Genomic DNA, 10,443 nt, shown 5'->3' with positions numbered 1-10,443 from the left:
ATTACAATAAGAGTGTGTGAAATGTTCAAACAAAATAAAGAAATAAAAACTATAAGACAAGAACAACTGGGGCACCTGGGTGGCTCAGTCGTTAAGCGTCTGCCTTCGGCTCAGGTCATGATCCCAGGGTCCTGGGATCGAGCCCCGCATCGGGCTCCCTGCTCCGCGGGAAGCCTGCTTCCCCCTCTCCCACTCCCCCTGCTGTGTTCCTGCTCTCGCTATCTCTCTCTCTGTCAAATAAATAAATAAAATCTTTAAAAAAAAAAAAAAAGACAAGAACAACTAATTATGAAAATGGTAGAGTTTAAAGACGATCAAAATTTTAAAATGGCACTAAATTAGAAATCTAATATGACTCGACATAATTGAAGAGAAAAAAATGGACTAAATCGAGAGATAGATCTGCAGATGCCATCCCTGTTGACTGAGACAGAAACCAGAGAGGGAAATTAATAAACGAGGAAAGAATGAGAAGCTGCAGCCATGGCAGCTCATTCTTTTATCCCCAGGGTCAAAGGATAAAACAAAGGCGCTGGAGCTCAAACACACAAAGGAACAAAGCCACGTTTGCTGACTCACCAGGCCAGAGAGCAGACACCAGGAGAGAAACCCACTGAGTGGTCTGCTAAGAGGGAGATTCAGCAGACTCTCTAGAAGGTTCTGGAAGGACTGGTGGGGCTGATCAAGGATGGAGAACTAGCGCTCTGGATGGGACAGAATGAGTTCCGGGGTCTGTACACAACTGGTTAAAACAAGCTCCGTGTTCCTGGACCGGGGTGTCTTCACTCAGGCCTGACTCATCAGGGTGACTCCAAGTCCACGATCAGTACTCAAGATGGATACCAGCCATAGATTAATTTTTATCCCAATGACGATTTCAAACCTCTGCCTACCTCTGACCTCACTACTTCACCCCACACTCAGCACCTGCAATCGCCCCCAGACAAAAACAACCTCAGAGCACATGGAAAGAATGCCCCCTCTTTTCTGACAGGCCCCCATTCCCAGCCCATTTCCCTTAAATGTCACAACAGAGCGTTTGGGTTTTCCTTCCTAACTTATGTCAGAGTCTCTGCTTATGCCCTGGCTCCCACTCCCCACCTGCTTCTTATGGAACTGGTGTCCCTGTTCTGTTCTCTCTCCTGCATCTTCACTCCTTCTCTGCACCCCAAGAGCCTTTAAACACGTTTAATGCCCTCCTTCCTTAAAAACCCCTTCCTTGGCCCACACACCTTTCCAGAGAAGGCCACCCTCTGCGTGTGTTGCCTTCATACCAGCCCCATGGCTCCCACGGCGCCCACGCCCACACGGTACCCTCCCACACCCACTCTCAGCTGAGTGGGAACACAGCAGCTCCCGTCACCCTTTGTGCCATGAGTGAAATATGCAGCTGGGGATCTTGGCAGCCCACAGGAAGATCATAACATTGCTCAAGAGAAGTCTAGCTCAGCCTGGCTAGGTACGCAGCACCCCCAGGTACTGGGCCAGCTTCTGCCAGCCTTGTGGCTGGGTGTGGTCTTCACACCATCTGCCCGGGCTGTGGGAAGGACAGGCTACCATGATTTCCCCCATGAGGAGCCCACACAGAGTATTCAGATAGGCACCCCAGGGGGTGCCTAGCTGTCTGTTCCATGGGACCCCCAGGCCAGGGCTCACTCATCAGGGCTCAGGGAGCAGCGTGGTTTCAGACACCCTCTTCCTGCCGGACTCAGTGACACCACGGGCCATCTCTGGCCAGGTGATCCAGAGATAGGGGTCACTGCGGATGGGATGGAAACCCACATCCAGGGCCAGCGAGCTGCCCACATCTACCCAGGAGTGAGGAAAGGCCATTCAGGAGGGGGAAATAGGCACAAGGGCAGAATGTGGGTACAAGTGGGCAGGTGAGAGGCTCCAGAATTGGCATGAGGACAGGGGCCCACGGTATGGGGGACCCAGTGGATGATCCAGGGATGGGGCTGCGGACCCCAGGGACCCTGCAGGGGCAGGTGGGGGTCTTGGGGCTTTCGTCTCTGGGGTGGGAGGTGCCCAAGTGATTCCAAAGGGCAGCCAAGGTTCAGAACCACTGACAAGGAGAGGGAAGAACAGAGGGCCTAAGAAGGAGTCCTGGGGGCCAGTTAGGGTGGTAATAATGAGACTAAAATGGATGGCAAAGGGTGTGGGATATCCCAGAAGGGAAGCAAGAGATGGGCTTGGGAAAGAAGGTGAGGTCCTGGCTGCTGGGGAGGTCAGAACAGAGCCTGAGAAGAGAGCACAAGCACTGTTGAGGCCTGGTCTCCTCTGGGCACCTCCTGGGTCACTGTGCACTGTAGACCCTCAGAGGGCCAGGTCTCTTCTGCACTAATCTCTGTGGCCCGTCCTGGTCTCAGGGCCCGGCATGGCTCTCCGGGCTCTGCTCAGGGCCCACCAGGCTAGTCCTCTCTAAGGTCATCCTCATAACTAGACTTTGACTACAGCCTCCCGGAGGGTACCTACTTCCCAGACACGCTCATGCCATGGTGCGGGCACCTCCCCAACACGCACATGGGCATGGGCAGCTAAAGTCCCAAGAAGCCCCACCAATGAGGGCACCTTGCTTCTGACCCAAGGACTGCCGAGGAAGATGGGGAGTCTGGGCCCCCAAAGGCAGGAGTAGGCCCTCGCTCAGTCCGCGTGACCAGAGGCAGGCCGAAATCTTCCTCCTCTGACGGCATCCCACGGGGCTGTATAGTAGCGATCCCTAGGCCTCTGGCCACTCTGGGTGGTGGCTGTCCTCCCCGCCTCAACCCCAGCCTATGCAGGCTGGCCCAGCTGTCCCCACCCACCCCAGCCCACACTTTCAGAAAGAACAGCCTGGAAACACTGTATGTGTAGAGCAAAGAGTATTGGACTCAGGGTCAGGAAACCCCAGGATTTTGCATCAAGGGACACCTCGTATCTGTTACTCTGAAAGGTCTCCCTGAATATAAAACCCTCACACCACCATGGGGCTGGTTTTCACTCAGAGGCCAGGGCGCCCCTGAAGCCCTGGGGGCGCCTCCCCAGGATGGAGGGGCCTCGGGTGGTCCCTGAGGCACTGGCGTTTACCCTGAAGGGCGGGTTAAGAGTTGGCTAGAGAGAGTGTGCTGCAGAATATTCTAGTCAGGGGACCCAGGGAGGGCAAACTGCAGACAGGAAAAATTAACCTCTTCCCTGGGGAGCTGGCTCCCTCCCTCGGCTGGCAGCCGTGGTGTCCTGCGGGACCCCGCACAGAGCAGGCGCACAGCGGGTCAAAGAGAGCTGGTGGGTGACAACTCTGCTTCTCACGAGCAGTGGGGCTTGTGCAAAGTATCTGAGCGCTGGAGCCTGTTTCTTCCTGCAGTCCACGGAACTCACACTTGCTTCTTAGGGTTGAGGCAAAGAATAAAGGGGACAGAAGGCACACAGTGATTAAAGAAGCCTCCAGACTTAAGAGACACCCCAATAAAGGGAAGCTGCTCGTACTTATGTCCTTTGCCGAGCTCCCCACTGCATGGTTAGTGGTGTAGAACCTGCACAATAAAAGAAAGGGAAACTTGCTGTCCTTCCTTTTTTTTCTATAGATCAGGTCCAGCAAAGATGGTCTGAAACTCCAGCCGCATTTACTAAGTGAGGCCGTCAAAGGTTGGGACTCAGAATTTCCAGTCTACATAACAGCAACAGCCCAGATGTTTGGCAGTGAGTGGCGGAATTCCACAAGCAGGCTCCGGGCGGTGCCTGGGTGCGGCCAGGGAGCCCCAGGAAGGACCCAGAGCCAGGCGGAACCCAGAGGGGAAGGGGTGGGGCCAGGGGCGGCGCTGGGTGGGGCCTGGGGCCCCCGCTTTTGCCACCACACCCAACACCCAACCCCAAGGACCTGGCCTGCTCGTGTGGGAGCCAGTCCTGTGGAATCTCAGAGTAGAGGGAAGGCTGACCGGTAGATCTTCATCTCCCCGGGGAAAGGCGATCGGGAGGAGAACAAGATGGCCTGGTGGAAAGCCTGGGTAAGTGGGGAGCAAGCAGCGGCAGAGGGTAGGGTTCCTGCAGGGTGTTGGTGGAGAGAGGTCTTGCTCAATCAACAGTCATGCTGTTGGCCGGCCAAGCACCAGGCTGCCCACTGAGGAGGCAAGAGAGAAGAAACCGCCCCAGCCCTAGAGACGCTCACGGCTAGGACAGACAGATAAAGGAACCTTTTTTTTTCTTTTTAAGATTTTTTTATTTATTCATTTGAGAGAAAGAGAGACAGAGAGAGCACAAGCAGGGGGAGGGGCAGAGGGAGAGGGAGAAGCAGACTCCCCTGCTGTGCAGGGAGCCCGACATGGGGCTCCATCCCAGGACCTGGAGATCATGACCTGAGCCAAACACAGACACTTAACCATCTGAGCCACCCAGGCACCCCCAGATAAAGGAACCTTGAAATGCACTGAGGGAAGCTGAGGGGCTAGGGGAGCCCAGAGGAAGAGCCACTGCAGGGAGGCGTTAGGCTGCTAGAAGCTAGAGGGTATCACGTTTGAGCGAGGTGTGCATGTGTGTGGTATGTGTGCACATGCGTGTGTTTGACGAGAATCAGGCAGATGATTCCTTGCAGAGGGAACAGTATGTGCAAAGGCCCAGAAGGGTGGGAAGCTTGGCTTCGGAGAGTAGTTCCTCATGGCTTTAGGGCCATGGGTGGAAGGGCAGAGGAATGGGGGGAGATAGACCTAGAGAAGCAGGCAGGGCAGGTCCTAAAAAGCCTCGCATGGCAGGCTAAGGGGCTTGGGTTTTACTTCAAGAGCAATGGGGAGCCATTGAAGGTCTTTGAGCTGGTGAGTAACATGATCAAATCGGCTGATGTTGGAGGCTTCATCAATGCCCACACCTTAGGGCATGGGAGGGCAGGCAGTCCTCCAGCAATCCATGGTGTTTATTTGTCAAGACTGAGGAGAGAGGGCAAGAGGACCTGGCCTACAGGGGCCTCAAGCGTCTGAAATCTATGCTTTATAGAGTGATGGAGGACTGAGATGGGGAAGACAGCACAGCCTGTCCCCCAGTCTCCCACCTCCCCGCTGAATGAACAGATTCTTGGGAGTGTTTCATCTGGGTTTGAGTCGGAGGCCATCTTGTGCTAAGGAGGCACAAGGAGGCTCAGCAGATGCCCAAGGTTGCCACACTAGCAAGTGGTAGGGTCTGGGTTAGAATCTGAGCAGCCCAATTCCAGAGCCCGAACTGTGGGCCACAGCCCACGGGAGAGCAGGCTTGGGGCAGTAAGATCACAGGCAGGGCCCGCCTGTGACTGGCTCAGGACCAGATGTCCTGTGGGCCCCCAGTTGGACCAGGACCAGGACTGGTGGTGGGGGGGTGGGGAGGGGTGGTGCGAGGGTGTGAAAGATCAACTAGAGGGGCCCCGTCTGCGCCTCTCTTACAGAAACGAAGTTCTGTCTCCCGGGTTCCCCAGGGCAGCCTCGTGACGGGGGAAGGCAAAGGTGTGGTCTCCCCAGAACAGAGCTCTTACCGACAGAGTCACAGGCAAGACTGAGTCACCTTCTCAGTGCAAATGTTCCTGTCTGGACAAGCCCACTCCGGGCACGGGGCCTGGGCAGATTCTCTAACAGCGGGGCCTTTCAGATAGGAAGATCTGGAGCCCTACCCCTCCCTGCTGATATTCAGGGGTCTGATTCCAGATAATTGTACTTTTTATCCCCTAAAACCATGGAGTGGGAAGAGAGGCTGAGGCTCCTCAGCGCCTCAAAATCACAACCCCTCAGGGAGCGGGTTGACAACCATTCCCCCCGGAGCCGACCCCGGACCTGCTGAACGGGCTGCTCCTAGTGACTCAGTCCTGTGGTCTGGCCGGTCCCTGCTGCACAGCGCCTCGTGGCGGCTTGGGGGGCAGTGAGAGAGCCCCTCGCGGGTGGTCCCCAGAGCTCGCACTGCCGGACCACCTGCTTTCCTGTGGGCAAGGCTTCCTTCAGTGCAGAGTTCCAGGAAAGTTCACTGTCCCGAAAAGGTTGAGTCATCAATAGAGTAGGGGGAAGTAGAGAGAGCTCAGCTTCTGAGTCAGGCTGTGGGTCAAGAGCTAGCGCCCCCCCCTTACTAGCCATGTCACCTTGACAAGCCCTCTGAGCCCAGCTCCCTTGCCTGTAAAATGAGGCATTCATGGTTTGGAGAAGTCAAGGAGTGTGAGCATTACACTTCTGGCCCCTGAAGCCTCTAACACAGAGGCCTGGCACAAAGGAGCTACTCAAATGGCCAAGGGTAGTAAGAGCAGCTCAGACTCCCCAAACAAGGGACACTGTGTATGCGTGCACGCAACTGGGCCACCTCTGGGAGCACACAGGCTCTTCTGGAGGGAATTTGCACAAAGAATTATTTCTAACACTTCTTGCTGAGAAACAAGGTGCTAAAAAATGAAATAAGAAAATTTCGTTTGAAATTCCAAGCAAAGGAAATAGAAAAACTTTTCACCTCTTACTCAAAAGCAATATCCCTATCTATAGATAGCCCCACAGATGGTAATCGGCCATGTATTTTCAGGATCTAATCGGGGCTTGCAGGATGCGTGGATGGATGGATAGATAGATATAGTGATTAAATGGATGGATGGAAGGGTAGTTAGATGGATGTATGGATGGATAGAAGGAGGGACATGGTGATAAAATGAATGAATAAATGGATGGATAGATGGAAGAGTGGATGTGGCCATTGAGTGTCTGGGTGGAGAATGGATGAATAGATGAGTGAATGAGTGGGTTGGTGGGTAGGTAGGTGGGAAAGCAGATGAGCGGATTAGGGCAGATAGAAGAAGTAGGTGAATAGGTGCATGGGACACCAAACACGATAGGACTAAACTCCTTTCCATTGAGGAATCTCTGAGTCTTCTTCAAATTCAATGCCTATCTTCAATCTCCCTCCACTGCTCTACTATCCCTCTCCCAAAAACACATACTTAAGAAAGATCATCTGTTTTCATCTGAGAAATTCTACAAGGCACAAGTCTGAAGAGCCCTCAGACAAACCCTGGATTAGAGAGACTTAGCTCAGGTCAAGGGCCCAAGTATTTTGGTTATCGTGTTTATTCCACAATTTTCAGAGCATCATGCAGTTCTTCCTAAACCTAACCTTCTGTCCTCCATGAGCCTGTGGACTTGCAAAGGCCCTAGGCTATCAGGATGCTCAGCCGGGTGCCCTGGCTCTCTACCTTCTTGTGACTTCTCGGAAAGAAGGCAGCTTGAGCTCAAACCATGCCTCTCTTCCCAACCTTGTCTGCACACTCTCAAAGCAGCACACTCAGCTCCATGAAGCCTGTCCTTACTCGCTCGTTGTCCTTGTGCTTTGGGGGTAGGTGGTCCTTCCCCACTGACGGCACTTCCTGTCGATGGTGTTGGAGGGAGCTCGGGGGTGGGGGTGGGCAGGGCCTGCTGCTTGCCCTCAGATGACACTAGCTGGGAGAGGCTTGGCCTGATCCAGAGCCCACACCCCAGGGCGGGGGCAGGGGCAGGAGAGGTTTTGTGGCTTCTGTGGTTCTGGCTGGTGCCAGCCTATGAATCAAAGAGCCATTCTGTGGAGGTGACATAGCAGTCCCACAGAGCCCAGAGGGGAACCAGCAACCCCTCACAGCCAGGCCGGGCAGGCTATGGTCTCTCAGGGTGCCCTCACTTCATGGTAGCTTCCCTACACAGCTGACTGCTCTGAATGGCTAGCCTGAGTCACAGACCCCCCAGGAGATTTGGTGCAGCCTGCCAAACCCCAAGAAAGCTACCTCCTATAGGACATACTGCCCTTCATGTTCCTTTGTACCCCCGTACACACACCCTGCGGTGCCCCCACCCCTCCTCCTCCTAAGCTCCCGTTACTCCAGGTAAACCTCCCCCCAGCCTCGGAAGTCTCAACACAAAAGATCCAAGAACAGGTCTGGCAAGAAGGCTGAGGCAGGGAAAACTGCAGGCCCCTTCTGAGGACAGCCAGGTGGCCGGGAGAGCAGAGCCATGCTCATTATTGTGCCTTGTCACCCCAATAAAACCACTGCAGGTCTTCTCTCGGGCCAGCTCCCCCTCCTAGGACTTCCTCCCGGTTCTTCCCTCCTCCTGACGCCAAAGGCTGGGTGGTGGCTCTGAAAGTGGCCACAGTGTCAGCCACTTTCCAGAGTCGGCAAACCCCAACTCCACAGGACTGGCACTGGTGCTGAAGGCTGAGATTCCTCTCCCAGGATGGCCCTGGCCGCTCACCAGCTTGGCCCTGCCTCACCCTCCTCAGGAGGCACCTCCTTCCTCCTTGAGGGCCGAGCTGACAGGACAGGCCTCCCCTTAGCCGAGGCAGCTGATGGGCACATGGGGCCTCCACCCCCACCCCCCAGGCTTCCACAGCCCGGATGTGAGAGAGCCATATGGCAACTTGGTGCCAAGTGGACCAAGGTGCCCCTTCCTCAACACATATCTGCTGGTAACTGTCACATCCAGAAGCTGCAGACCCCCTCAGGCCTCGCTTCATCCAAGGTGGACGGTCAGGGAGAGCCATGCCAAGCAGGGGCAGGAGGGACACGAGCCTCAGCCGCCGGCCTGCAGGGGCTGAGCTGGTGCTCACTCTGCAGGACAGGCCGCACGATGGGCTGGTGATCTGGTCTGCCCCCTGAGCCCCCACCCCCAGCATTCCCACTTTGAACAAGCCTGCGTTCTTTTGCAGATAGAACAGGAGGGGGTTACGGTGAAGGGCAGCCCCCACTTTAATCCGGACCCCGACGCAGAGACCCTCTACAAAGCCATGAAGGGGATCGGTAAGTGGATGTCTGCAGACCTTCCCCCGGAGCACTGGGCCTCTCTGGGGTCTGTCTGCTCTGCTCAAGACCGCGAGCCTCACAGCTCTGGAGGGGGGCAGCCAGGGGACACCATGCTCCCGAGACGGACTCCCAGCCCACGCGGGAGCCCCCACCCCAGTACTGGTCTACACCTCCCCCCTGACGGCTGGAGAAGAGGGAGGGCGGCTGTGCCTCCCTGAGTCATAGGGGTGAGAAGGGGACGCCATCAGCTGTGCGTGCCCGTGCACCCTTACGTAGGCAACTTTACCCCACTTGTCCGAGCTTTCGTACTCACAGAATGGCCTCGGGAACTCTGGACCTGTGTGTCACTGTGAATTCTGGATGGGATGAGTTTGGGAGTTCTGCGGGGCTGAACTGGGCTTCCCGGCTCTGCTTGGGCTGGGCACAGGCAGCCTCCTTCCGGTCTCCAGGAGGCACATTCCTGAAGCCAGCCAGGGCTTGCCATCCTTTCTAGATGAACCTTGGCAGCATGGTCATGACCTCTACTTCCTGTGAGATCGCTGCTGTTACCTCCACTTCCCACAGGAGAGAGCAGATGCTCTGGGCAATGAGGCTGCTGGGCCAGGACTCAGATCCAGTTTTCTGGGCCCTCGGTCCTGACTTGCCCCCACTGCCACCAGCACGAGAGAGGACCAAAGGCCCCGGGGGATGTCCGGAGCAGATCAGATGATCAGAGGGTCCTCAGATTCTACCATTCTGAGACTGGCCTTGGGCAGCACCTCACTGCTTGGCCACCAAGCAGCTGCCCTCCCTCCTCCTCAGCCCCCTTAGGGGACAGTGGGAGTGCTCACACTGTGCACCCCTGTAGGGACCAACGAGCAGGCCATCATCGATGTGCTCACGAAGAGAAGCAACGCCCAGCGGCAGCAAATCGCCAAGTCCTTCAAGGCGCAATTTGGCAAGGTAAAAGGGGGACAGGAGGCTTTCCTTGGGGGGCTAGGGGCACTGCTGCGGCCAGAGACAGCCCGGGAGGCAGCTTTGTTCTGGACAAGGCCCTTGTCTAGAGGCCAGCTTCTAAAAGCGTGGGGCATATAGGGCATACTGATAATAAAAATATTCTTAATTGTTTATCTGAAGTTAAAATTTCTCAAGCCATCCTGTGTTTTATCTGGTTACGTTACTTAGGGCTCCCCACAGCCCTGGCTTGAAGGCAGGCCTTCTGCGGTCCACTCCACCTCTCCGCCCCCCCGTCTCTCTCACCAAGCTCCTTTACCTTGGCTCCATGGCCCCATCCTCGAGCTGCATCCCTGCCTCTGCGCTTTGCTCACCCTGTTCCCAGAGCCTGGGATGCTCTTTTCTCCCACGGGCAGAGGTGCCAGCCAGGCTCTGTTCCATCCTGTGGCGTGGAACGCTCTCTTCACAGCAGAGCTTCTGTGTCTGGGCCTCCTCCCTCTGCCTCAAGGGAGTTCCAGGGGCATGGAGCACACACGCTGGACCCTTTTCTCTCTTCCCTCCCTCCACCACCCCAGGATAGAGCCAGGCATTGGGGGTACAACCTAAACACGGGAACAAAGGCACACATAGCCGTGGCTGCCAGAAGCCTCTGTCACCGCGTGTCCTTAGTTTGGAGATTTAACGCAGGAGGGTCAATGAGGAAGCCCGAACATTCCAGGGGGCGCCAATGTGCGCTTTTCTTTTCTTTTTTCTTTTCTTTTCTTTTCTTTTTTTTTTTTTTT

The 10,443-nt window shown here is 55.6% G+C and overlaps 1 protein-coding gene across 1 annotated transcript in view; it reads left to right on the top strand.

Moving 5' to 3' along the window:
- The first annotated feature begins 3,894 nt into the window (after window positions 1-3,894).
- LOC116644217 (annexin A8) overlaps window positions 3,895-10,443 on the top strand; it is a 16,739-nt gene continuing 10,190 nt past the window's right edge. Inside the window, exons 1-3 of the mRNA XM_032423567.1 lie at window positions 3,895-3,980; window positions 8,635-8,725; window positions 9,576-9,670. Coding sequence (XP_032279458.1) covers window positions 3,960-3,980; window positions 8,635-8,725; window positions 9,576-9,670 — 207 coding nt within the window. The 5' untranslated portion in view covers window positions 3,895-3,959. The remainder of the gene's footprint in view (window positions 3,981-8,634; window positions 8,726-9,575; window positions 9,671-10,443) is intronic.

The sequence above is a fragment of the Phoca vitulina genome, unplaced genomic scaffold, assembly GCF_004348235.1.
Source record: "Phoca vitulina isolate PV1807 unplaced genomic scaffold, GSC_HSeal_1.0 scaffold29, whole genome shotgun sequence".
Lineage (NCBI taxonomy): Eukaryota > Metazoa > Chordata > Mammalia > Carnivora > Phocidae > Phoca > Phoca vitulina.
Note: the sequence above shows the minus strand (reverse complement) of the source record. Positions and strands in the feature narration are given on the sequence as shown.